The 27,288-nt window shown below is 39.8% G+C and overlaps 1 protein-coding gene across 9 annotated transcripts in view; it reads left to right on the top strand.

The window, feature by feature from the left end:
- The window catches only part of LOC136425391 (neogenin-like), a 136,612-nt gene that overhangs the window by 73,319 nt on the left and 36,005 nt on the right, over nt 1-27,288 (top strand). For all 9 annotated transcript variants that reach the window (XM_066414248.1, XM_066414246.1, XM_066414243.1 and 6 more), the window contains 2 exons: nt 10,763-10,873; nt 26,657-26,851. In XM_066414248.1, the coding sequence (XP_066270345.1) occupies nt 10,763-10,873; nt 26,657-26,851 (306 nt within the window). The remainder of the gene's footprint in view (nt 1-10,762; nt 10,874-26,656; nt 26,852-27,288) is intronic.

Genomic DNA, 27,288 nt, shown 5'->3' with positions numbered 1-27,288 from the left:
CTTGTTCACACATTTTGAGAATGACAACTAGATATAAGAATATCTCTAAAGATTGTGATATTTTAGTTCAATCTTCCATGCTTCTCAATACGGTCGGACTAATGCAGTTACCAAGACAAAAGTGGTTGTCCAGTCAAGCTGGTCCAATGGAGATGTTATATTTTGGACTAATAACTAGACATTTGTAAAGATACCTCCCAAAAAATTGTGATATTTTCGTAGATTTTTATGCTTCTTTGCATAGCCTGACAAATGCCGTTCCCAAGACAAGGGGAGTTGTCAAGCCAAGCTGGTCCAATTGAAATGTCAGGGATGAAGAGTGGCGTATATTATCTGCCTGCCCTCCTGCACTGCCCCATTCTCCCCATTTCTCCCTGCTGAAACAACCATAAATGGCTTAGCAGGTAGTCTGAATTATTAATCCCTGCTATTTCTAGTGATTCCACATGTGATTCATATTAATAACGCTGTAAGATGGATATGTATATGGTAAAGTGGATGGAGCAAGGACCCCCTAGGTCCTCGATTTCACGGTGCCTGGTGAACCAATAAGTGGGGCGAGTTCAAGTGTTGCAAGGTGGTCGCGGTTACACCTGCTCCAATTTGCCTCCATATATTTCATTTTTTTCTTTGAGGTTTGAAAATATTGATACAGTTGCACCAAGAGAACAGACGAAAATAACTGGAAACTGTTATGATATTGTAAGGAAGGAGGCAATCAAGATGTAGGCCTACAAAACTTGTAAACATACTGAAAAATTAAGCAAAATGGATATGTTTGAACCCTCTTTTCGTCTCCTGCCTTTTCAGTTGTATTCTGCCCAGATCTCTTGAGGGGAATGTGTTGCATTGACTTGCAAATGTCTGCAGTAATTTGCAGAGTTGATTCTGGGGATGATCCCTGTGTTGGTAAAGTTTCCCCAGTAGCTCCCTGCTTCATTTGATGAGTAATACCTGCTCGCTGCACCTGCCATCCCCACTGGGACCGAGGCAGTCCCCACAGCCCCACCCCTCCCCAGGCTACAGCAACCATACCATTGTCCCACCACACCTCATGCTGGGAGCCACAATACAGTCGTTATATGGCTCTCTGGGACGGAAGGCCTGTTTCACATGGGTACCATCCGTGGCCATATGGTGGGGTGGGTTTAACCGAGAGCTGATCTTGGAGTTGTGATTAGATCAGCCCCTTGTAGATTGTATTTGAGGTGCTCTTTCACAAGGTTATGTACAATAATTCCTGCGATAGGGGAGATATTAAACTAAGGCAAGGTTATAAAGAATATTGCACTATTTTGTCTATTTCACATGCTAGTTTACCTTTATGTATGTAGGTATTTAGTGTAAGCACTCTGACGTCATTTTAATGCTCAGTCCATAACAGTATTTTCTGGGAATCTCAATAACAATGCTGTATTCAAATTGGTCCTAAAAATCAGAGTGAAAAAAGCATTTTCTTCAATTTACTAGTAGAAAGAAAATACAGCTTCTTTTTTTGGGTTAGGGTCTAGAATTACAATATTTCAGTGGTTGCCAGTGATTAGGAGTAATCAGATGTTCATTTTGTTTTGCGATAAAAAAATATCGTCTGGATTTAATATTAATAGGGTTATTCCCTAGTCCCTTATAAAGGATTGTCTAATCACTGTGCATAGGGCTGATTGTGCAGAGAGTGACTTGAGAGTGTCAGTTTCACCAAAGGTGATTCATCACTCAAAGGGGAGTTCGTCAGGAATAGACTTTATAAGGGTTTGTGTGAGGGGGTGGTGTGGGATTGATCCAATTGATGAAAACGTACTTCTCAAATGTGAAATCAAAAATACAAAAAATGTTCGAGTAAAAGAGCTTTTAAAAGGTCTTCTCAAGCAAAAGAACATAGAGCTCAGTTAGAAAATGTTCACAAGTAAAACAATAGGGAACAGTTAAACCTAAAAAAAGTAGCTTGCAAGTTTGAAGCTAAGAGTACCAAGTATCAATTTGTTAGCAGTAGCAGGTTTACTTATACCATAACTATTCTTAACCTCCTCCTAGCTGAGGTAGTTCTTTGGCACCATGGTTTGTATTCGTTACACGGTTAGGTGGTATGAAGATGGTTAAGATTAAAAAGGGAAAAATCAGCCCCAAAAGTGCGAATACGGAATTGCTTATGAGTAGTTGATTGTGCACCTAGAATAGCTCAATTTAAGACCACTTGCGCCCCAAAGTCTTGAAGATCACGCGTGAGGTTCTTATGTCTCATTTGGAGTCGTGTTCCGAAAGTCTCTCGTGTTCAATCAAGGTTGATCATTCATTAAATCTGAGGAGCACCTCAACTTTAGAGGATTGGGAGGGGAGCTAATAAGGCTCAAAGTCTGTGCCAGGGTGTTATGAGACGGGGAGCGAAACAGCACCTCCGCGGCATCGACTGGGGGAGAAAATTACAGAATTAGCTGAAGGGGCAAAAGTTGGAGTAATCAGCTGAGGACGTATTGTAATCCTGAGGGGTGTGGGCTAGATGGGGAAGGTGAGAGAAGGAATAATGTATCCAAGAGTGTAGCTGATTGACTATGAGAGGTTGTCAGAAGTTTGGGTGGTAGTCTTGAAACTTGTGTCATTCAGGGCTCAGAACCCCTTCTACTAAGTTGTAGCTGCTGATTTTCTTGCCAGCTGCTTAATTGAGCAAGGTGATACTTAAGATGTTCATGTCTATTGAGTTTAACATACACCTTTGGTGTTATCATAAATCAATGTATGCTACCTACATAATAGTATTAATACATGCTATAATGAAAAAGTTGGACCTACAGCAAGAAAGATATTATTTTTAGAGTGTTAGTATTAGTATTATGATACCAGTGTAATCGTTTCACAATTTAATGTTGATTTATATTCAGAGACAAGGATGAACTGTTTGCTGCATCCTTACAAAGATTAAAAATGATATGGGGCTGCACGTTTTTGAATGAGTAGATCCTTATTATTATAATTACTGGGTTGCATCCATAGCTGTAAAAAGTGATTTTGTATATTACTAAGAAGCTTTTTTGTGTAATTAATAATGAATTTGGCTGTAGGCAATGCCATTCTTTGGAAACTTAATATACACTGAGCAGCAAGTAAACTGAACAAAGATCCTCTATGCTACTCTCTCCATACACATTCAAATTTATTCATTGATAGATAACCATCTATTTATTCCCTCTCGCTCAATATGAACTTCCTAAAAATCAAAACATCGCCTGAAGCTCCCTTCTTCCATTGGTGGGTTAGTAATGAAAGCGGCTTATAACGCTTGTCTGTTGTGTGATGAGTTGTCTCTAATCCTGCTTGAAGCCATGGTAAATCCCTTCTCTAGACTACAGATTGTTTCAGTATAGACTTGAACAGATACCGTATATGCATGGTTTCCCTGTCTATTGATGGATTAATACTTTGTAAGCTGTGTGTGTGTGTGCTTGATTATTTCTAAGCTGGTTATGTGACAATTTTGAAGCCTGTATGTTACTGTAGTCTGATGTTTTCTCGTGATAGCTAGCCTTGTTTGTTTAATCTATTGTATAGAAAAATATTGTGAAACAAAATCTGAATGTATTAGGCCTTTGGTATAAAGATTTTTATCCAGGATTAAACCATTTATTGTTTCTGCTGTGACATGGTATGTGACTTGAAGGTACTGTGGTTAAGAGAATTTGGCAAGATTGTTTAGATACCAAATTAAACATTTTGGGTAGTCGGTCCAAGGATTTTGATACACAAACTCTGGTGCAAAATGTTTATGCATCTGTTGAATCCACAAAATGGTTCGTCTCTGGGTGTTTTGAATTGTCGAAGAAACATCTAGAAGGATTATAGAGCGAATCAATCAAAATACAGATTGCCAAGAAACAGCAAATAGTTTTGTGTTTGCCCACTAAACAAAGTCTTCTGCATGACATACATGTACATTTGTAGTCCCATTAATTCCTCCATTGTGTGTAATTTCCTGCACATGTGGCGACCATGCCATCACCACCTGCACACTCCCATGGGGCTTTGCGTTTGACCCTTGACCTCACCACCTGAGCACAGCATCGACCTTTAACCCCTACTGTTGGAGTAGAAGTGTATTATTTTGCTAATGATTTTTTTTCTTGCCCTGTGTTGTAAGTTTTACAGTACATAATGGGCTTTATTTTCTTGAAGAAGCTTCTAGATGGAGTTTTTGGAAAAAGGCAATTGGCTCAACCTGTTCTGACCCATGTTTATGAACGTCAAGGTCTGAATATGAATAATATTCAAAATCTGCCAAATGACAGTTACTCAAGCAACCAGATGAAATATACAAGATCTCTTACAACCGTTGATCCCAGTAGTTCAAGAGCCAATTAGATTAACAAGATATTCCATGAAAGTTTTTTTCATTGTGACATCTGACATTATAACATGATCTTAGCAGTCATTTTGAAAAAGTTATCTCCCCTGACTTTGTATTTTGTTAAATTTGTGTTTTGGTTAGACTTGCGACTAATGCAGTCATAAAGAAGTAGAAATCTTTAAGACGCTAAAAGTTGTAATTTTCTTGAAATTATAATCTATGCTGCGGCGGTGCCAAGTTGCGATCGAGGATTAGGGGCAAACCTTTCAACTGGCATATCATGTAGCGAGCAACCATCCAATCAGACTTGACAAAGCCAGATCAACGGCCTGCGTTTGACTCCCTTTTCAAAAGCTCAGGCAATGCCTCCCTCAGGGGAGATGATGACAAATTAGCCCGGCTTAGTGCAGTCCTGTTGGCTTTGAGTGGGGAGGGGGGCAGAGCGATTCTCCCAAGGTCACAAATGTGGTTCAAATGCAAATGGCACCGTGGGATAGATAGACTCCTTATCTAAGTGCTTTGAAAACAGGGTTAAAAGCTGGTCTGAACCTCAGGCAAATGTAGGTTTCAGGAGGTTTTTCATATAGATGGTGTCTACATTTTAAATGCCTTGCCAAAGGGTAAACGCACAAGATGGGAATAACCAAGAGAGCTTGGGCGTGTTGGGTTAGAGGGTGCAAGCTTCTTAGTACAAAAGCCCTGCATTTGATGTTACTTGGTGGAGAAGAAAAGAAAAAGTTTTGAATGCTAAATATTCGGAAGCTTTTTTTGAAGTTTGGCCAGCTGCCTTTGCTTTTGATGTATGTTGTGACAGAAGCACTTTGAACAGTGATTTTTAGGTCAATAATATAATTAGTAGACAGAAAGCTGGACATGTATCTATGAAAACGACTTTTATGAACAAACAGACAACATAAGCACCTTGTTTGAAGTCATAAACGGATGCAAACGAGACTAAATCACGTTAGATCTGGAGTACAGATTTATTTGTAAGATGTGAAACATTCTCTCAGAGCGTTAGGCACCCCTACCATCGGATGTCCTCCTTTCATCATGAAAGAATTCCCAAGTGACTTGTGACAAATGTACAAGTCAGCTCGCACAAAGAACCGTCCCTAATGACTAAGTAGTGGGGAATGGGGAGAGAGTCCCTCAGTCCCGTGCTGGAGGCCAGTGCCATTGTAGTTTTGGACCGGTGCCATGCATCATGAAGGGGAAGGGATCCATGTGGACTCACCACTGGGGGTACATGGTAGACTCTGAAGGTTATCGCCATGGCGACGGGTGTGGTGATTGACAGATCAGCCAGACAACCATAATCAACAAGACAAAAAATCCATTATCTGGTATGAGGAGGCAACCACACTGCCTTTTCATGGCTTCTGTCAACTGATCATAGACATTCCTTGGGCTTGGGAATAACATCATGTTACTTTGTAAAATTATTCTCGAGGAAACAGTCCTTAAAGTACTTCTTGCCCAGATCTATACTTTTCTACTCAACTCCAGGAAGATGAAGCTGTCGGAAAGAGTCTTTAAAAAACGTGGAAAATTTTGAGCTACATGCACCTCTCACTTGCTGTAGTTTACCCGAGGAAGACAACATTTTTTGAAATGTGAGCTGCATATTAATTCTAATCCCATAGTGTACGTCTACCTACCCATTAACGTAATGAGTCTTCAAACTGCTTGACAGGGTAGAAGTAGGGAATGCCAAGAAAGTCCTAATTGAACACTGCCATTACCCACACGGAGTGCTGCTTAATGTTATGTTACAGGCAGCCTGTTAATGATAGTTTTCTGATATTAATTCTACCCAAAGCTATTACCCAGATTTACGGCTGTTCTATACTTTGAAGTTACCATAGGAGGCATTTTTTCTTCTTCAAATCAAAGCCTCGTAACAAAACGAAATGTTACTTTGCAGAAAAGTAGACTACGGTTAAGATGTTACCAGCACAAGAACTGTAAGATGTTGTGCATGAAAATAAACTTGAAAAAAATGTTGATGGCTTGTTCTGCAAAGCCTGTCTCAGCAAGTGGAATGGTCTAGAAATAAAATCCTAGATGAAAAGTTGGGTAGCACGTTTGTAATGTTGACAGGTGGGTTATTTGTATGCCGTACGAGTGCGTCTGATTGTCCCTCGGAATCCCCAATCACACATTCCAAATTGCTGGGATGATCAGGTTGCCTTGGACTTTTCCTCGCCTCTCATTCCCCGCATCCCGCTAATGCCGGCGTAAACGCCCCATCCCGCCCGGAACATTGATGCGGCGGCATGCGAGCTGCGTACGGCCAGCCCCGTAATTGCTCCGGCGCAGCTCTAACGCGTCTTGAGATCGTTAACGCTAATTGCAAATTTTTAATGCGCCGACAGCGAGACCCCAACAAAGGTCACATCAGAACTGAAGGGCTTGCAGATGGCGTGCAGTCGTCATAAATCATTTCCACCGGCCGGACAATAATTCGCTGTAAACACGGCAGTTTGAAAGGACGTTTGGGGGGTTCTGAAGTTTTACAGTTTCCACTGCAAGTTGACTCGGTCTTTGGGGTTTTTGGAATAATGATGTTATAGAGGTTTTAGCCTACAATTAAGTTTCCTGCTGTTAATCAGAGACGAGCTATAATTAAACACAGAATTTCAGTTTATTGGGGACATATATTGTGCAAGACACTGACAGTACCGAACGTGAAATTGGAACATAGCAGATTTAGTTACATCTTGGTTTAAGTTAAACTTGCATAGAAATGCTTCACTTTATTGTACCACTGCTATATATACAGTTACTGTAGTATCGTGGTAAGGCAGAATGTAGAACTGTATGCTGAGGGATCAATCCAGATAAAACCCCTACAGCGCAAAGCGATTGATTAGCCCCAGCTTCTATTGATTTGAACGGTACAGATGGTATCGACCGAGGTGTCGGTCTATCAGCTTTGATGTGAATGTCACCAGCTCGGAAACAAGGAACGGTATGGATTTTAAGACGGGGGTACTTAAATGCACCATTTGAGATGGATTGCTATTCGTGAAGGCCCTGATTCTATTTTAATTTTACACAATTACGTTGTGTCATATAAGCATGTTCATGATCCCAACTGCGCATGCACAGTGAGATGGATTGTGGGACATGTGTCAAAGTGAAAGGCCCCTGAGACATAAACAAAACACATCTGGACATGTCTCATGTATGGGCTAAACAAGAAGTAGGTTAGGGACCTCAACATAACCTACATGTATTATCTTCTATTTCTTACTTTTCATATCATAAGAAACGGTTTTCTTCAACTTTGCAAGAAAGTGATAATATTTTTTGTGAAAAATCAAGCAATACATCCAAATTTGTTATGTGACTCATTGACCAATGATTTGATTTTGTGAAACCCAAATGTGATTTTATGCTGGCAAAACACAATTGGATTTTACTTTGAGAAAATCATGAGAGATTTCTTCATGTATTTGCTTTCTGATGACCAGTAATACTGCTATTCATATGGAAATAGAAATTATGGGAGAGGAATGGACCTGGTGATACTGTTACCTTTTGGTCATATGATTTCTGTTAGAGCTTAGAGGCCTGAGACTTATTTTTGCAGGTTTCACTTTCTGTACATTCGGCACATTTCTGTAACATTCTTAATGTGGGATCAAAACTTTCGGACTCATCATAGCTTCTTTCAGTGCATAACCCGATTACTTTGATCGATCTTGTCACCCAGAGGGTCATAGATGTGCTACTTAATGCAAATATGCCCCAATTTCACCCCCAAACTATGTAGTTAGAACGAAAGACCTGCATGAGAAGGGAGATCCAATCCATTTAATCTGAAATCCATGATGTGGGGATGAGTCATACAATTAACTTTAATACACAAAAAAAAAGATTAACTTTCAGTCTGCTAAGGCAGCCATTTGTGACCAAATTTGTATTGGATATGGGGTCAGTTAGCAAGAAACAGGTTAAAGGAGTACAGGTTACAATGTATGATGATCACTTTGATGCAAAAATTGTGTAACCTTCAGCCTGCTAAGGCAGCCATTTTGCAACGAGTTTGTATAATTGTATCTGCAAAGACAACTGGGAGAATATAGTAGCAGATAGATGTAGATGGAGAGCAGCAGTGCACACTGGTATGGAACTATATAGGGCTGCCCGTGAGAAGCGGGTCTCGGAAGCTAGACAAAGAAGGAAGAACAGAACTGAGGGGATGAATATCAGTGAAGTCTTTAACTGCACATTCTGCAGTAGACTAGTAGAGTTTGTCGTGCCAGAATAGGCCTCATGAGTCATGAGAGACACTGCCAAGCCAGGACTACTCAGAGTGACTGACTGTTAAGCTGAGAAACCGACCGAAGCTGTCTACCGTCTCCTGAGACGACAAGGGCCAAAGAAAGTGTGTAGGAAGAAGGTTAAAGGAGTACAGACTACTAGTGTAATGATTGATGATATCAAACTGTAATGATTAGGCTACGGGATATGGTTATGTAACATTGAAATTCTCTGGAATTTTCTTAGAACTGATTTTCACAAAGAACATCAGTCAGGCCTTGCATCTACGTAATATATACAGTTATGTATGCAGTTTAGTCGTGAATGCTTTCCTTTGGTGACCTTTCTTGTTAGTCACTGGCCTCCTTGCCATGGTTAATTTGGTCAGCCAGGTAAACTAATTAGTGCATCAGGTTCGTCATTGGTAAATCAGAGAGAATTGTAAATCAGGCTCAATTTTCCCGATGATTTCATCCAATTTTTCCTGGCCTCTCTTGTGTCTGTGATGTTTGCGAACCGGAGCCTTTGTGGCTTTTGCTTTGCAGTTTTTGAATTAGGTTATTCAAACATACTGGTATAATGAGTCAGTCCCATCCTTTGTTATGTAGAAGTCAGTGGACACTTTCCTATTGCATGTCCCGTTATATCCTATTCCCAGACAGAATTTGCCTCTTCTTTAGACAGAGAAAACAACCACAGTTATAGCCACGGATGAGGACTGGTTTAGAGTTAGATAGTAATCAAGATTTGTATATTGCACCAAATTACCGAGAGCTTATCTAAATACAGATACATGTAAGGGTACAAATTTGGCTGAATAAAAGTATTATGATACATGGCAGTAGATGTAAAAAGGAATCTTTTTGCTGTATTTTGAGGCTTGATTTTGACCTTTCACAAGAGGTCAACATGCCTGTTCTATCTATAGAAGTAGCACCACCACCTGGCCAAACATAGCGCTCCCTCAATTTCATTGTTGTGGTCCTTGTTCTGTCTCCATGGTGACAAGAGAAGTCCATAATATTAAGCTCTAAGTGGGTTTACATGTATTCTTATCAAGCACTCTGGTTTCTTAGGAGAGGGACTAGTCCACTTTTAGTAAAGGGGAGTTTTTTTTACTATCAGTCTTTTGAAAAGAATAGTAATGTAGCAATGCTTCATGATATTTATGGGATTTATTGATTGAGTTTATTTATCCTAGTCTTCACGTTGAGACTTTAAAAATATCAGAAAGTATAATTCTGAAACAAGAAAAGCATTGTGATATAACATATTAGAGCATAAATGCATATTGAGCTACATGTAGGAATGAGCTGGTTAATAGTAGTTGTCATGGATTGTTGGGTTTAGTGGAGAATGAATCTTGATTGATTTTAATGGCTGTATAATAAACGGTTCTGTGTATAATATGCTGTGACCTATTACTAATTACTGTTTTTGCCATGTGATAATTCACAGTATGAAAGTCGTATCTTGGATAAGGAAAATGAAAATGTCAGAGTTAAAAAATCTACTGTTCCATGTAACAACAGTGTATTATTTGATACTCAGACTGAAAACAGATCGAAAGTACAAATGGTATTTTGATGGGGCTGTGTCTCAAATCGATCCAGCTATTTTAAGTCAGAAGGGAGGGCATCAACTAAAATGTATGGATTTTTCTCAGGCTTTTTTGTTGTTTTCTTTCTTTGTTTTGCAGTCTAAGAATCAATATTGAATCATACCAGAAAGAATTGTATATGTTGAAATAGGGGAATTTCCACAGTACAATATATCTGGAAATACTGTACATATTATCTGTCTTCTCTGTCACAACCAGTGGAAGAGTAGCTCAACTGTTCATTGACTTTATTTTGAGCTAAATTGGTTCAAGATCATTTCACTTTCAATTGTGAGGGCAGTGCAGACTAAAAAGTCCTCCAGGGCATTGGAAAAAATGTGTGCACAAGCAAATTGACAAAAATGATTGACAGATCAAGAAAGTCTGTAGGAAAGAAGAGCCATATTGCCATACTTTCATTCTGAAACTTTTGTTTTTCTCTTCCACATGTCAACTGGTATTTGTTTTCAACAGAAAGCATAATCAGAATGGAAACAAGTAACCCATCATTGCCTGAAGCGCTGTATTCATCGATCATTCATTTGTTTTCCCTGCAGGACTGGAGAAGGGATCGCAGTACAGCATCCGAATATCTGCACAGACGGTTAATGGCAGTGGACCCCCCACAGAGTGGCATGTGGCAGAGACTCCGGAGAACGACTTGGATGGTAAGTGGATTCAACTAGCAATGATTGTAGTCTTCGCCAAAAGCCTCTTTCCTAAGCATTAAAGGTGACATTCGCAAAATTCCAGCAGATTAGCTCCACTCCCAAGACTGGTGGTTTGGGTAAGGAGCTTTAAAAGGTGTTCGAGCTTTCACCAACAGGTGTAGCCAAGAGAGTACACCGAAGTGCGGGAAAAGAAATGCTGACTAATTTGAATGGGAGACAGCGTGACGGAGTCTCGGGGTCTATCCCGTGCTACGGCATCGTCTTGAGAGGATTTAGAAGGGGAAGCGACAATTCATCATGTCGGGAAAAGTGGCGGCAGGAAAGCTCGGGGGATGGAAAACATTTTCGCGCGTCACCACAGTCCATTTCATTTACCTGAGTCCACAGAAACATCACTAAAAGCCTTCCTCTTTGAATGAACCAACTGCAGTAATGTGTGGTTGGGGAAACCTGGTTAGCTTGTGGGTTCAGCTGTAATACGGTCTCCTCCAACTTAAGGGAATACCTGAATGAAGAATCAACCGGGGATGGGGGAAGTGCTAAGAGGATGAAGAAGTGCAGACTATAGATTTGAGGATAGCCGCTCTCGGAGTTCAATAATCCGAAGCATTAGAGGGTTGGTGCTTACCCCGGCATGCAAGTCAAATGTGGAATAGGGGATTTCAAGGACTTTTGTATCACTGGGGTGCATTGATTTTATTCTCGAGGTTGTTAGAAGGGTAAAGTAAGAGGAGAGTGTTGCAAATTAGCAGCACAGTGGGAGTGAGAGCAGCTTTCAAGAGTATGTTGTGAAGAACTTCGATCTGCATGTTGTGTCAACCACAGCATTTGTAACTTGTACTGTAAATCGTGAAAGATTCACAATTGTTTTACGTTCGCGGATGTCGGTGAGCTCTCACTTTAAACTCCTCACATTGCAAACATGTGCTATATCATACATTACATTACTCGGCTGTTTCATGTGTGATCCTCAAAGACAGCAAATGCCTCCTTTCCCCTCCTACAGCACAATTGAATGCGAGCGAACTTAAAAAACGTAGTTACAGTATGTAAAATATTGATGCTAAATTTGCCCCAAAACTAGAGAAAAAAACAAGAAAAATGTGGTTATTGCTTGGTTGTAGTGGCTTGAGAGACTAGCCAAAAAAGATAGCCTTTATTTGATCATTACAATTTATAGAAAATCATAGGATGGTTGATAGGCCTTCTGGGATTGTCCAAACACATTTATCAAGAAATTCTAAGCCATCTTCGCAGTAAACTGGTTTGTATGGATTCTCAGCGCAAAGGAAGATGAATAATGTCATTAGTTTATGAGAAGGCGTAGCACCTTGAGTCTGTATAAGATTGTAATTCCTCTGAGAGATGTGACCAAATCCATTCCATTTAATACTGCAACATCACAACAGTTCTAACAATGTTTGTTAAAGGCTCAAATTGCAAGGTTTTATCAGTTTATCTCTTTTGGCTTCTCAGATTTGATTTGCATTGATTTTTTCCTTCTTAACAACAGATGGAGATGGGTTGGTTCGCTTTTGAGTAGGGCACAGATTTACTGTCGTCGCGCTTTGTCGTAAACGTAACACGTGGCCGGCAAGTCATTTTCCCAGAACAAAATGGACCGACTGTAAAGCTAGTTTTATGTCCACCAATTTATCCCTCATCACCAAAGCAACTCGGCTAAGAGGCGTTTATTACCCATGGATACGCAGTTGTCACCACTACAGTCAATACAGATACAAAACACTCAACTAGGTATTTCTAAGAGGATTATCAAAGCCATTTGTGTCAACTCCTGTTCGAATGAGAAGACGTGATTCGGCATTAAAATGAAGGTTTTATCCATCGTGTTATTACTTATTTCAATCTGTGGTACATCCTCCTCATATCTGCTTCAAGCCATATTGTTGGATGCAATCTTGGTTTACGACGCAACTTCCCGCGCAATTGGTCGACAGGACATGTCGTTTTTAAGAGGATTATGTTGTAACTTTTCCCTAGTTATGCCCTAGCTGTGTAGTAGCAGGGAAGGCACTTTTATTGTCAACCTCATGATTGAATCCGGTTTTTCTGTGCTGTTGTCGATAATAGAAGAGACAAAGTGCCATTTTATGGAAGATGTGCTGAAAGTGATACTTTTAGGGTTGTTTGTTTGAAGGTTAGGAATACATGAAAACCCAGACCACCCCCCTCCCCTCCCCACTATGGCAACAGCAACAGCTAAAGGATGCTTTGTGTCAAAGATCTTGACTGATCCAACCTCTCATGCCCTATGAATTTTTCAGATGTTGTTAACTGGAAATGGAAGTAAAAGATCATAAAAGAAGATGATAAATAGAAGATGATAAATAGAAGATGATGATAAAGATATTTTCTGGATTGATGAATAAACTTAATCCAGCAAAATCATCTTTCAAAAAGAACGGTATTTATCAGTTTGGAAACATCAAATCAATGCTTCTTATATGAATTAACATTCAAAATAAAAGTTGTTGTGCTATAGTTTGGTGCTGCCAGTACATTTTTCCGTAATCACCTCTGATTTGAAGATGAATTGTTGTAATCATACTTTAAGTTCTAGACGGATAAACAGAACAGCATGTGTGGATGTCTCCTGATATAATGGTCCATTGGCATTGTTTGTAATATTCTATCACTGTCAGTTTTTACTTTGTGGACTAAATGATTACTTTGAGCTTTCCATGGTGCTGAAATATTTGTAATTGTACATTATGGGTTTCAATTGGATGCTCCTTTTTTTCCTCTCAAGTGAAGCAAGAAAATACAACAAGAAAATGGACAAAGCATTTATTACTGTCATACTTGTGTCTTAACTAAACTACCAACAACAGGACTTAAAAAAATTCAGTTCGTTATGTGTTAGTTATTTTCCTTTTAAAAATGCATTAAGTTTTTAGATTCTGCAGATCATAATAGCCATCTGCAGCTAAAATGGAAGATCTGACCACTTCAACTTTACTGGCTTTGAAGCTAGTTGTAAAATTTTCCATTAGCAGGGCTGGCATCAAGTCCTGGCGTACTTGGTGTTTGAAAGTCTCCTCCTGGTTGTTTTGATGAGTATGTCTCCTTCAATCCAGTCAATAAACGTGCAGTAAATGAAAGTACCCCTGAAATAGATAGGAAAAGTGGAGGTATTAAGTGCACCAGAGGACAAGTATCCCTCTGAGGTTTGCTGACAAGAGGGGTGCCTGTTTGGTTGTTTGGCCAAACAAAGTTAAAATTGTGGTTCTGTGATATTCTAGCCAAAACTCTAGCAAAGAGAAAAAGGTGACAACTCTTTTCCATTCCTTTAATTTGTGTTATTAGTGGGGGAAAGTATATTAGGCTTTTAGTTAGTCATATCTTGTGGTCTATAGGTAAGGTGGTCATGGTAAGACTTATTTCAGCTGTCAATTAACGAATTTAGAACACTTCTTCTTTTTGAAAAACAAAGAGCAAAACAAAAAACAAAGAAAAACTGAAAGAGTTTTCTATCCTTTGTGTTGGAACAAAGCTCAAATTGTACAACTGTGGATTCTACCAACACAGATGAACTTTCATTCAAAGTTTAGGCCACCCCCAGATTAACATATCTGTGATGATTTTGTAAATTGTATTTGAAAACATCCCCACCATTGCTTTTCTCATGCGTAGTGAACAGAGTTTTGAAGACTTGTGAAACAAAAACTGCAATTCTTTCTGCCTACAGGGCATTTTGCACGGTCCACTTGAGGTTTTGCCCAACAAGTGTGCTCGGAAGGTGCCTTAATCCATCCATCCACCATTACTTTACAGTGGACCCATGTTGTTAACACAGACAAGAGTGCTGATTCTCCACCTCGTAAAATAGAATGGTCATGAAGAGAAGCCGTTTTCCCGCGCTCTGCCTGCAGGCTTAACGTGACGTGTCGACCTCTGCGGGTTTTCGTGTCACATATTTTTAGCAGAAATTTATGCCGAGTTGGTGAAACTGATTAGAAGGAGAATGTATATTTTCAGGCATGGAACACCTTTTCAGTCATTATCCAAATGTCCTGAAATTCACCAACAAAATGTAGCTTTGAAAATCACAGATAATCACTTAATTTATGCATCCATGAATTTGGAAGACGAAGATTTTGAAAAATCCACCTAAATTTCATACCAAGAACCAGGGAGTTATGTTTTTTTCCTTATATCATCCCTAAAATATTGGCCTTCTGTGTACCCAAATGGAAAGGAAATGCTTCACCAAGTTTCCCATCCTTGATCTCGGCTCTCTGTCTTTACCAGTGCGTATCCGCAGTGGGCTTTAGTATCAATACCATATATCTGCCAGGCTGGGATATTACTACAATCTAGGCCCCGTGGTTTATATTGCTTGCCGAAGCTAAATCACGGTTTGAATGTGATAGGTACGTGCGAATCCTCCAACTTGATGTTGTGCCTGATACGATTTGCGGAAGATCCTTCTAAAATTAAAGTGCTTTATATGCCACAAGGTAGTCGTTATGTCCGGAGGCTGTGTGAATGTTTTTAAATGGTTTTTGTTTTTCTCAGTGAAAAATTAAGTGAAAGAAAGCAAAATTATTCAAAGGAATATAATAATATTATGTACCTGGCAATGGTATTGAAAAAGCTATTTTTAGAATGATTTGAATGAGTTTGGACCATAAAATGACTGAAAACAACAAATGTTTTTAAGTCTATGTGTACAATAAGACAAGACTTGTGCAAACATTTTCATCAGCATTTTTCATATCACCAATTTTACGATTTATAACTTTCATATTTGCGCCTACAAAATAGGCACTTTCTCGTGCTATCAGTCATAATGAAAAAAGGTTCCATGGAACGATGAAGGAATTTTTCATCAAACTTTTCCGCAAATCTTGTACTGTGGCTCATCAGATAACAGTTTAGATGGAAAACCAGGAATCAGTATTAAAAAGTCTGCCGACAGATGGTTTCAAAGTTGCTAATAGTCTGGTTTCAAGCAAGAAATATCAGAAAACTTTTGGGATATTGCAGAGATATGCTTAGCCCTCAATATTGCTCTCATAGGTCCTTTGCATATCTATAAAGATTACGGAAGACAGGAACTCTTGGAGAGAAAGACTGTGTAAGCTGCCCAAAATGAAGATGATGATTATGATGCTTGTTTGAAAAGAAAATTGCGTTTGTATATCGATGAAGTTCAGGTTTTTTTTCTAGAAAAATTGAACAAGAGGGAGCACACACAGGTGAGGGAGTGAGTTCTATGTATTTATGGAAGAATCAATTGCTGAATGAAGGCTGTATGCTAGATATTAAGCTAAAATCTGAATTGACAAGGGGGCGCTGGGCTGAAACTAGAGGGCGCAGCGCCCCTCTTTCCTGGTTAAGATGAACCCCTGGATGAAGGCTAGACATCCAGGTAATAATATCCGCAAGGTAACGTTACTCAAATCTGCAAGGTAACAGTTACTCAAGCAACTAGCTAGTCAGATATTTCAGGTAGCATCCACTACCTTTTGTCAGTGACTGAAACAGCATCTGTGATTCACCAGACTTTTAACAACAACAAAATACTATGAATTGATATACCTTTTGTAGAACACAGCAAGTGTCCTTCAGGTCAAACAATAGTTACTTAGCATTCTGTGCCGTTGGAGCGGTGTCCTGCTGTTTTCAGGTCGTGTCAGGCTGGTTATTGATTATCAATCGTGCTGCTGCCAGCTGCATTCTTGTTCTCTCAGACCCAGTCCAAACTGTCAGAGCGGACATCCTTGATAGCAGGTCTCCCAGCGTAATCTTGTTGCCATACTTCTGAAACCTAATCAGAAAGGAAGGAGAATAGTATGAACATGCATGCATGGAATGGCAATACTTGTAAGGCCTATTCTTCAAAAAGAGTAGCTCATAAGATGGGCGTGCTCTGAATGTTACATTTCTAAACGCTAAAATCCTACCAGTACTTATAAAAAACATTGGGACAACCAGCATTTTTAATTTCTTGAGTAACTGTTGCAGTCATTAAGTAATGAAGTCTGGAACTTGCTATCAGTGAAAGTCTTTTATACCTCCACTCCCATTATCTTGTAATTATTACAAGGCCATAAAAACCAAAGCCTTTAGGATACCTTGATGATCTTGTAGTAAAATCTGCACATAAAGTTGCTGAATGCATATTGGAAAAGTCCAGTTTGCTAATGACCCATATCTTTGCCGCGCATCTGACAAGGTAACATATTGCTGAACATATGACTCCTTCGCGGGAATTGTCTGAACCCTGCAAGGTGTGACGGCACCTTTTGTTCCATTTTCTCGTGGTAATTTTGTCGGGAAGGATGTTGGAAGCGACCAACAGAAGGTGTTTGCACGCTTGAGAAATGCTGTTGCCTTGATGAATGGGAGGCTTCCTCCAAATGCAAGTAAAATATAGCTGCAGTCTGTGCTGTTGGAGAAAAAGTTTTTCTTCTTTAGGTTTTTCCGTCAAGAATTTCGCAGTGTACCATTACACTGTATGGTACTGTGAAACTGTGATTGAAAAAACATTCCAATATTGCAGGTTTTAAATTTTAGACATTTTATGAAGATTTAGGAGATAGTCACATGGGGACAATTTTTGTCTCTTTGTTTTTTTAAGAATAATACCTCAAAGGACTTGCTGTGGTGGTGAATTATCAAACTTTGGTCACAGAGAAATTCACTCGCCTAAACTCTACAGACAGTATAGAACAGTATAAAACAGTATAGAACATCCAACACGTACAATATCTATTGAAATATCAAATGGGGTACAAGAGTAGTACTAAAAAGAAATAGCCTGAGAAGTTACACAAACACGCAATATAGATTGGGCTGAGATCTCACTGCGGTGACAAATGGCAAGATCATTGAAATAGAAAGATGAGAAGTTGGTTGTGGGAACCTGCCCTTGAGCGAATGTCATCTCCAAATCTAATTAGAAGCGGGGAAGTGTCGGCCAACTGTGGCTCAGAGCGGCCCGGGGGTCATGGCAGGTCGGGTGAGTGAAGACCAGGGCTGAATGGTGCAGGATCTTTGTGCGGATCATTTATCTGCGGTACACTAGCTCCAGGGGATGTACAGACCTCTGCAAGTTGTTGATAAATAGAAATATTCCTATATGGATAATTGTGGTGCAAATGGAGTGTATGAATAATAAGTAATATACTGCATAATCTCATGGAAGATCTATCAAAGGAAATAGAATTGCAAAGAAACAATTCAAGCAGTCTGCTTCAAAATCATAGAAATATTCATCTTTGTTGCTATTCATCATAAGGGACCCTGACAACTATAGAATATTCTGTCTACTTTTGTTGAACATTACCTTAAAAAGGTCAAATATCTTTGAATACTTTGATGGTTTTTCAGTATGCTGTGACTCACATACATGTAATCTGTTAGTTCTAAGCCTAGTGGCAATTTCTTCAGCTGGATTCAATACATGTGAATGGTTCATTTCAGTTGACACAGATAAAGCTGACCTCCATCTTTTCCGGCCAGTTTGGTCTTGAATGACCCTGTACAAATGAGGAGTCCCAGATTGCCCCAGAAGTGACATGTGACTGTAACCTGTCAGGTGTACTTGTAGTAGTTCTGTATCATTTATTGTCAATCATGCATGAGAATGAGACATTGTCAATTGTTACCTCCATGAAAAAGCGAGGTATTGTTTCCAGCTGTTGTTCACTGGAAGTTTGTATTACGGCCTTATGTTCTACAACCCAGTTGTCCTCATTTCAGATTTTTCTTCTTACTACAAATAGAATGTCAAAAGTACAAGTGCCATGCTTGCCTCTGGACCAAGAGGTTGGGAGTTTGAATCCCGGCTGTTATCGCACACCAAACATGCACAGTACAAGAAAGGGTTACAGTCCTTAGGTCAGGATATTTAGCTGTGGTCCACTGTTTATTTTGCTTGTCCAAAAGAGTGGAATTTCCCTGTAAATATAGTATGTAGCATCTGTCGTCTCTGTCACCACCAATGGAAGAGTAGCTCTTCAGAGAGCTGAAATGGTTCGAGATCACTTTCGCATTCATGAAGTTCTTTCTTAGTAATTCCTAAATGCATTAGTTGACTCTTGACTTTGTAGTAGAACAAGGCTTTGGGAATGCCATTCCAACTCCAATCCTCCTCGTCAAATTCCCCTGTGGAGAACCATTGGTTGGGCAAAGATTGCCTTCTCCTTGTGGATGGCAGTTTTGGCGATGAGTAATGGAAACTATCTTGTGATGAATGCGACGAGAGCTGGACAATTTCGACGTAATAGCCTCGGCATTGACCTGTGGGAAAGTCGTATCTACCACGGGTCGCGTGCTCCTCTCCCTAAGCCAAGTCTTTATTAGACGAGTCGGTCTTGTCTGTGTGGTACTGACGTGCCTAATGTGGATGGATGGATGGGGTTATGGTTGGCGCTTTCACAGAACCCGAATGTTGGGAAATTTGTCTTTATTTTATCCCCACTCTAGCATGATTAAGGAGCTGACTTCTGAGCTTGAATTCGGGGTCTGGAGCCTTGATTATGACTTTGACATAGTGGAGGAGTTCTCTTTCTGAACTACTGTATTCTATATCACGGTACAAAAGTAGAGTCGCCGCATAACATATGCTTCTGGAGTATGAAATGAAAGACTTCAGTGCAACTTTTAATTACTAAGAGCTGCATGTACTTATCTTACTTATTATTACTGAAAACCTCGTGAAATAATTACATATAATCAAAGAAAGTTTGAGCTTAATGGAAGTTTTGTGCCATCTAATTTATGCACTCACTTTTTGAACACCAGTAGCTCTGCCAACTATAAGTCCCACACATGCTTACCTCTCTCAAAATATAACATAATTTAGGGTAAATATCTTTCTGGGTAGATATTCAATCTGTAACAAGTTACTGTAAGAGCAACATTTTAAAGCAGTTGTCTGAAATCTGATTATTTTCACATCAAGGGTAAGTAGAACATCTGATCTTTGCAGATTTAATCTGTTGTTGTGCCCTTAACTTTAAAAGAAGTCATACTGATCTAGCCACAGAGTTGAAGATCTATTTTGCATGATTTGCCCTTTTTGTAGGTTTAGTGATTGGTTGGCATTTTGCTGAGGTGCAAGGTTTAGTCCACTTGTTCTCCCAATTCCATGCCCACTTCTGAATTTTACCGGCGATTTCACGGTGCATCGATTCATGCATATTGTAAGGAGCTTAGAGTGGCCAAGTTTGAAGTCTCAGAAATCTTGAACAAGAGCCTTTAGGAGATACCACTCATCCATAACCAAGGCTTTCACCTTCCTTTCCGAAACATTTATGTTTAAAATCTTGTTATCTTGGCAAGCAGCATGCTTCTATTGCATTTGGTAACGTTGTGTGTAGTCAAGGCCCTGGAGGCTTCTCACAGCAGCAACCGAGTCAGCACCGAGGACAGCACTATAGCAACAAATTCAATATCCTCCCAGCTTAATGTCAGAGAAACGTTGAACAGGCCAAGTCATCTGCATCGTAGATATTGGATTATGCTGCTGAAGGGTTGTTCTTTTAGGGTCCATGGTTAGTTTTTGAACCATTGATATCCTTAAGGACCCACGGACAGGACTTGTAACGATGTATAAAGTTTATGGAAACCACATGCAACTCAACTCCTTTCACCTTTTTAGGGCTCTCACTTCAGATGTAAAACTAAAAGGTCATTAATATGATAAACCTCAGAAAGTAAAACCCTAGTATGAAATGTACGTTGTAAACAAAATAAAAATATTTTTTATTGCTGGTGATGCGTCGTCCCCAGATGATAAAGCTTTTTGTGATCGGGTGGTAAACTTCCCTGTGCGCAAAGGACATCGGTACATCTTGATGCGCTGGGGCCGACATTAACGCCTCCGCTTACCCGATGGCGTGAAATGTTCGCGACAAGCTGACAAAACGTGTGGAAGCAACTGTCATGATGATGTAATGGGGAGTAAATATCTGTGAAATCACACAAATCGGGGGGAACCAGTGATGGAACGCTTTACCATGGTTGTTGGAATGCTTAAGTGTGATATTGTTAACCATCTTTCTGCCAAGGATTGGATGCTACATTTGTCCTGGTCACTGGGTTAGGTAGCAGGGGAAAGGTTAACACATGGACCCAATGTCCTCTTGTGATACACTTTGTCATCATTTATGTTCTAGGTAAGCCCCTGCATACATTAGGCTTACTCCATTACTTGAGATAAATCCTATTTGCCTAATAGAAGTGGTAGAATATATGTAGGGGCCAAATGGACTTTGGCTCAGGGTGTTGTAGACAGTTTTTATCTGGTGCATGTCGATCTACCGTAGAAGCTATCAATTGTAGCAAAGTTATTGGTGAGATGTTCACGAATAGACCAATACAGAGGTTTCAAAGTCTGTATAGCTGGTGTAACACACAAGCTTTGCAGGCACGCTGCACGGCAGCAGCTGGTTATATTGCACCGAACAACCTCTCACAATAAAGAAAGTCTTGTTGTCCAAATGCAGTACAGACCAATAAGGCTGTTCACAGTTTAAACTAGGCATGAGCAGAAAGGTATGTTTTGGGTAATATCTAAAAGGTGAATGCCACTGATTTCTGGACATTTCTTGTCTAGACTAGCTAAATACAGGTCAAGGCGTGTTTCGTCAATGTCTTTGGAGCCTTCACCTTTGTCACATTACCTAGTAGCTGCGCCTATGCAGTTTGATCCATGAAATGGCTTATTCTTGTGCTTTGCTACAGAAATGAAACTGCTAGGAAAAAGTTCTGTCTTGGCTTCCTTTACCTTGTAGATGTCATGGGCATAAAGTCTCACCCCTGCAGTTTGTGGAAAACATTTTGAGATTGCAGAGACAGATATAACCAGCATGCAATTTGGCAAGCACAAAGAGCACAGGCTTTATGACATGGCAGAAAACAAGAAAGAAATATTTCAAGTCCTGCCAGGGCTCACAGTTTGTGTTAACAGTTATCTCAACAAATGGAAGTACCAATTTCCGTAGAAATAGATCGAGCCAGTCTGTTTTGAGTCCAACATCAATTGTGTAGAAAGGACTGGTGTATCTTATCACATACTGCAACCTGTTGAGACATGGCGAAATTGGTTTGACCGATTCTGCTCCTGAGGTCAATGTAAAAGATATATGACCTTGACTTATCAGCTGATGCAGTCCACACTCCACTTTTCATATTGCATAAACTATGGAATCTTAAAAACATGGAACAGAAAGTAGCCATTTTTTTTCTCCAAAAGTTTGCTCAAAAAAAATTCTCTGTCCATGGAAACTTCATAGTCAGATTTAAAGTATGCGTCTTTGACGTTTGCGACTCTTGGTGGGGAACGATAACGCCGGGGAAGGTTACACGGGAGGCGTCGGCATGCGTCAAGAGATGAGCATCTTGTCAGCAAGGCTGCCGCAAGATAACGCGGTGTCAGAGCGCCGCGGGTTAACTGGGCCGTGAATAAAACATGCCGAGTGGATCCGCGTGCGAACTATCTTCAGCTAGATCAGCAGCAGTACTTGACGCGGTGTACTGCAGGGAGAGATAGGACTCATGCCGAGAGGACCCAGAATGGTTTGTTCAAATTGGCTAAAACATCAGGAGACACTGACAGATCAACATCACAGATGGCAGGGTAACAAACATGAAAAAAGAGAACCTTCCACGCAGCTGGAATGCTGAATGATTGGCGCGTACATTGAAGGCAGTTGACCGGGAGTATTTTTTAGCATTGACATCGGAAACTCAAATGAACAGTTCTTTGCCTTGCACAACGTACAATACTCGGCAAGTTATTGACAATTTGTACAACAGCAGTCAAATGCATTCAGTCTAAATGTCTGTAAAAATCAAGACTTGTTGAAACTGTCATTTTGGGGGTAGAGGTTGGGCATACATGTACAAGTGAATAAGAATGGAATTCAGAAACTGGTTGAAATGCTTTTGCTTGATGGTTTGCTAGGTATGGTTTATGCCCGTTTTGTTAGTGTCATTCGGCATTATGTTTGTCAGAAACCTGTAGCTTTGCAGTAAGTTAATATTTCAGAAGGCTATTAATAGTTATAGACCCAATACATATCAGACTCGAAAGGCAATCAAAGGTCACGACCCCAGACCCACAGTGCCTCAGTCCAGTTACCGAGACTTCCCCAGGCAAATCTTGATGCAGTGCCGGCTTGCTGAACTTTGCCCCAAAATGTGGGAAGTTGAAACCCCTGGAGCTATAAATGCACAGCTATTTTGCCAGGGAAGGTTTTATAGATCACCGAAAAGGTTGACATGAAGGGCTATGGCCTGGAAGAAGGTCAGAAATGAGTCCCGAAGTGATGTTTAATATCTGTGCACTGCATTGGAAGGAAAATTAACTTGGAAGCAAATTAGGTTGGGTCTTCAAGGGCTCTGGGAGGAGAGTCTACTCTGAAAGAACAGGGAAAATCTGCACAGAGAAGATCAGAGGAAAATGGCTGTATTGATTTTAAAGTCAAATCAGTCATTTTTATGGATACAGAATGTATGATCCAATGCATTGTTGATTTTATTCTCCAAAGCTTGAAGGATGGAAATCATTTTTCCTGTCATAGTGTAGATGGGGGAGTGCGTTTTTATGATTTTGTGTCATGTAAAGTGAAGTGAAGTGGTGGAAAAATTATTGTACCAGGTAATTCAGTTTCCCTTCTTGAGTGAACTTGACAAAGAGGAGGGAGGAAATAGACCGGTGTCGGTGGCAGTTAATGTGAACGAGGCATGATTGAATGGAGCATATGAATACCACAGGCCACATTTGAAAGCCATGAATATAATAGTCAAGTATGATAGCCAATATGAATGGACATAAACATTTCATTGGCCAACTTTGATTGAAATACACACTTTATAGATTGAAGGTACATTCACAAAAATTTTAGCTGTATTATCAATGTCTCTTATCAGAATGTATTTGATAGATTGTATTTCTTCAACATGCATTGATTGTGTGGTACTCAAATTTGAGAATAAGCGAAGTGTGATGTAGTGGCTGTGAAATCTTCTTGTCGCAGTAATGACTTAGAGAAATCACCAGCAGCAGGGAAAATTGATTGTCGCACCACAAACCATCCATCACAAATTCTTCCCCCTTCCTCCCAACTCCAAATCCTCTTGGTACTGCTTATCAAGAACCACCAGAAATAAAACATTTAGAGCTCTTCATAAAGTTGTTATGTGCATGTTATATCCTTTGACCAGCCCTTTTTCATCACCATTTCTCTCTCACTACCATCTTAGCCCTTAGCCCCTCCCCTTTCCTTATCTGGAAAGTAGAGCACCACCAGGGGTTGTGTAAAGAAATAAAACATTTAGAGCTCTTCATAAAGTTGTTATGTACATGTTATATCCTTTGACCAACCCTTTTTCATCACCATTTCTCTCTGACTGCCGTCTTGGCCCCTCGCCCCTCCCCTTTCCATATCTGGAAAGTAGAGCACCAGCAGAGGTTGTGTCAAGAAATAAAACATTTAGAGCTCTTCATAAAGTTGTTATGTACATGTCATATCCTTTGACCAGCCCTTTTCCATCACCATTTCTCTCTGACTGCCGTCTTGGCCCCTCCCCTTACCTAACCTGGAAACTAGAGAAGCCCTGGGGGGGAAGAACCATTATGTGTGTGCAAAGTTAGTGAGCTGTGCCCTGACGTAAATCCACGGAGGTTGGAGACCCCCGCGTGTGGAGTTGGGGGTAAAACCGAGATTGCTTTTGCCCCACTTGAACCGCAGCGCACCACGGAATAGGATAGACTCATAAAACTTCAGCAGTGTTTATTACTGCTGAGATGTGGTGGAGGTAGTTAAACTAAGGGCAGGAAGCGTACGTTTATCAACAAGGGAGGGCGGAAATACCTCACGGGTAATTCTGTTGAGGCAGTTATATCCTGGCACTATATATAGACATTATTAACTCTGCTGTGAAGTGTTGCCAGGTTATGATGTCTGTTCATTGAAACAGAATTAGGTTTAAACTTCATTGAATATGGATGGTTTGTGTCTCTGTTGGAGTTTGTAGGAACTAAGAATTTGTAAATTTTGCGAAAATTATGAGTCAGATTTGGATTTAAACAAGTTCAATTTTTCTTGGGGAAGTGAAAACTACTTAATATGAGACTGTGATCATTTGCCTTTTGATACATTTTTACATTCCCGTATACATGTATGTCTATTCTGTCAGTATAGACCTGCTGTGACGTTTTACACAGAAAAAAGTACATGGCAGTACAGGACTTAATACTTTGTATCCATCTATTTACCTAGTGTGGTGGATATTGGGGGCTTGGAGTTAAAGAATTCAGATATTCTGTGACATACAGTAAGCCATACAAGTATTCATATATGTACACATTTATAAGTATACATGTAGTCATTGTACAATTCCCTCGCTACAAAGGTGGTCAACCCTGAAGGTGATCATCCATACATGTAATTACACTGCTAGAGGGGTGATGTCAAATGGGATATAATACATACCCTATAGGGCTGAAATCATTAATAATGAGACCTCTATAGATGTGGTGCTATTATTGATAACAGCGCAGTTTTTGAATGTAAAAAAAATGGCATTGATTGAAATCTTGATTTTAATGAAACACCGTAGAGATTAGTAGACCAAACTATGAATTTGATTTGAATCAAAAATCAAGAGAGTAGCCATTCAAAATGATAGCAAGATACTTTCTTACCCATTAGTATGTTGGTTGCTTGCATGAGAAGGGCTAGGTTGATATTTAAGAAAAATCTTAGAATGGCAAAATTTATAGCACATACACTAGCTTGCAAATTACATATTGCCTTTGCAATTGAAGACGTATTAAGCCTTTATTAACATCTCGTTAATGGATCATAAGTCTTTCTTGGCAGAAAATTGCTAGTTTATTTGTAATTAGCATCCAAATGTTATCCGCTATTTCGTCAGATTGATTTTTCGAAGATAACAGTCTACATTATCCCCTGACCCACTTCAATAATGACCATCCTTTCTATCGACAGAATGGACCTTTTATCCATGTAATGACATCGCTATTTCAATTAACGCCCTATAAAATGATCTTATTACCTATTCATAGCATACACAAACGTATTACAGCCGCTGAAAAGGGTATTGAAATTTTGTACAGTCCGCATAAAAGTGAAAGGTTACACTCCTGGATTTTAATCAAGCCCCCAAAAAACTGTTTATCTGATTGTTATCTTTTAATGTTATTATGACCTTGGAACTACAGTTTGAGACTAACATATTCTGTATTTCCTTTTACTTTCTAACATGTAAAACAGTCACCCTAAAAAACAACTTTCTCTGTCATACATATTGACTTTTTCATGATTGTATGTACGTCACTTGTTTTATTGCCACAGCAAGCACTTAATAATAGTGGGGTAATAGCTGTTTTATTTGGGCTATACATCTAAGTCCTTTCAAGAATATGCTTTAGAACTTCTTATATCTTGTAAGCTTGATGTGATTTAGTAGGAATCAGGGACTGTGGCTGTTGTTGAATTGAAATTCATCCAGATGAATACATCAAATCTCTCTTGTTTCAGCATAATTATGTTAATGTTCATACTAACATTTCTAAAACCTTCTCCCTGCTGCCTAACCCTGTAACCAATAGGCAATTGGGTGTCAAACGGCTACTTACGTGTGCTAAAGGTTGAACTGAACTATAAGTGTAATGTGCATACATGTATTCCCAATAAGGACCAACTATTTACAAGTTACATGAGAAGAAGATGTGAGTGATTTTGCCTCACCAACGCTCATATTTTTTCCTCACAGAATCCAAAGTCCCGCAACAACCAAGCTCTCTCCACGTGCGACCTTTGACACACAGCATCGTGGTGTCATGGACGCCGCCACTCGACACGCAGATCATGATCCGCGGTTACATCATCGGGTACGGGAAAGGCTTCCCTGACGAGTACCGTGTGGTAGTTGACGGCAAGACGCGATACTTCACCATAGAAAACCTAGGTGAGTGCATTTAAGATCTTTACTGTTTAGCAGTTATAAGCAACAATACATACTTCATGTTTTGTATCTGTATACTATCCAGTGTAACCGCCTTTCGGTGTAACACACCAGCTTTGCAGGCACGCGGTGCGGCAGCAGCTGGTTATATCACACTGAATGATCTGTCACATGTAACTTTTGCATATCTGACTGCAAGCATCGTTTAAAGCTATCTAGTGAGAATGCTTCTACAGTATTTGATGGCAATAGTTCCATATACTTGTATATAATATTCTATGAAAGTTGTGGGAAAATATTAATTTTTGAACACATCATTTGTCCTTCAAAATCATGTTAGAATAAAGAAATAAAAAGGGTTCAAATTATATATGTCAGAAACTTTTAGTTCCGACAGCAGGAGTTTGATACTGTAGTATCTTGGAGGATCTTGACTCAGA

This window comes from Branchiostoma lanceolatum, chromosome 19 (assembly GCF_035083965.1).
Source record: "Branchiostoma lanceolatum isolate klBraLanc5 chromosome 19, klBraLanc5.hap2, whole genome shotgun sequence".
NCBI classification, from domain to species: domain Eukaryota; kingdom Metazoa; phylum Chordata; class Leptocardii; order Amphioxiformes; family Branchiostomatidae; genus Branchiostoma; species Branchiostoma lanceolatum.
Note: the sequence above shows the minus strand (reverse complement) of the source record. Positions and strands in the feature narration are given on the sequence as shown.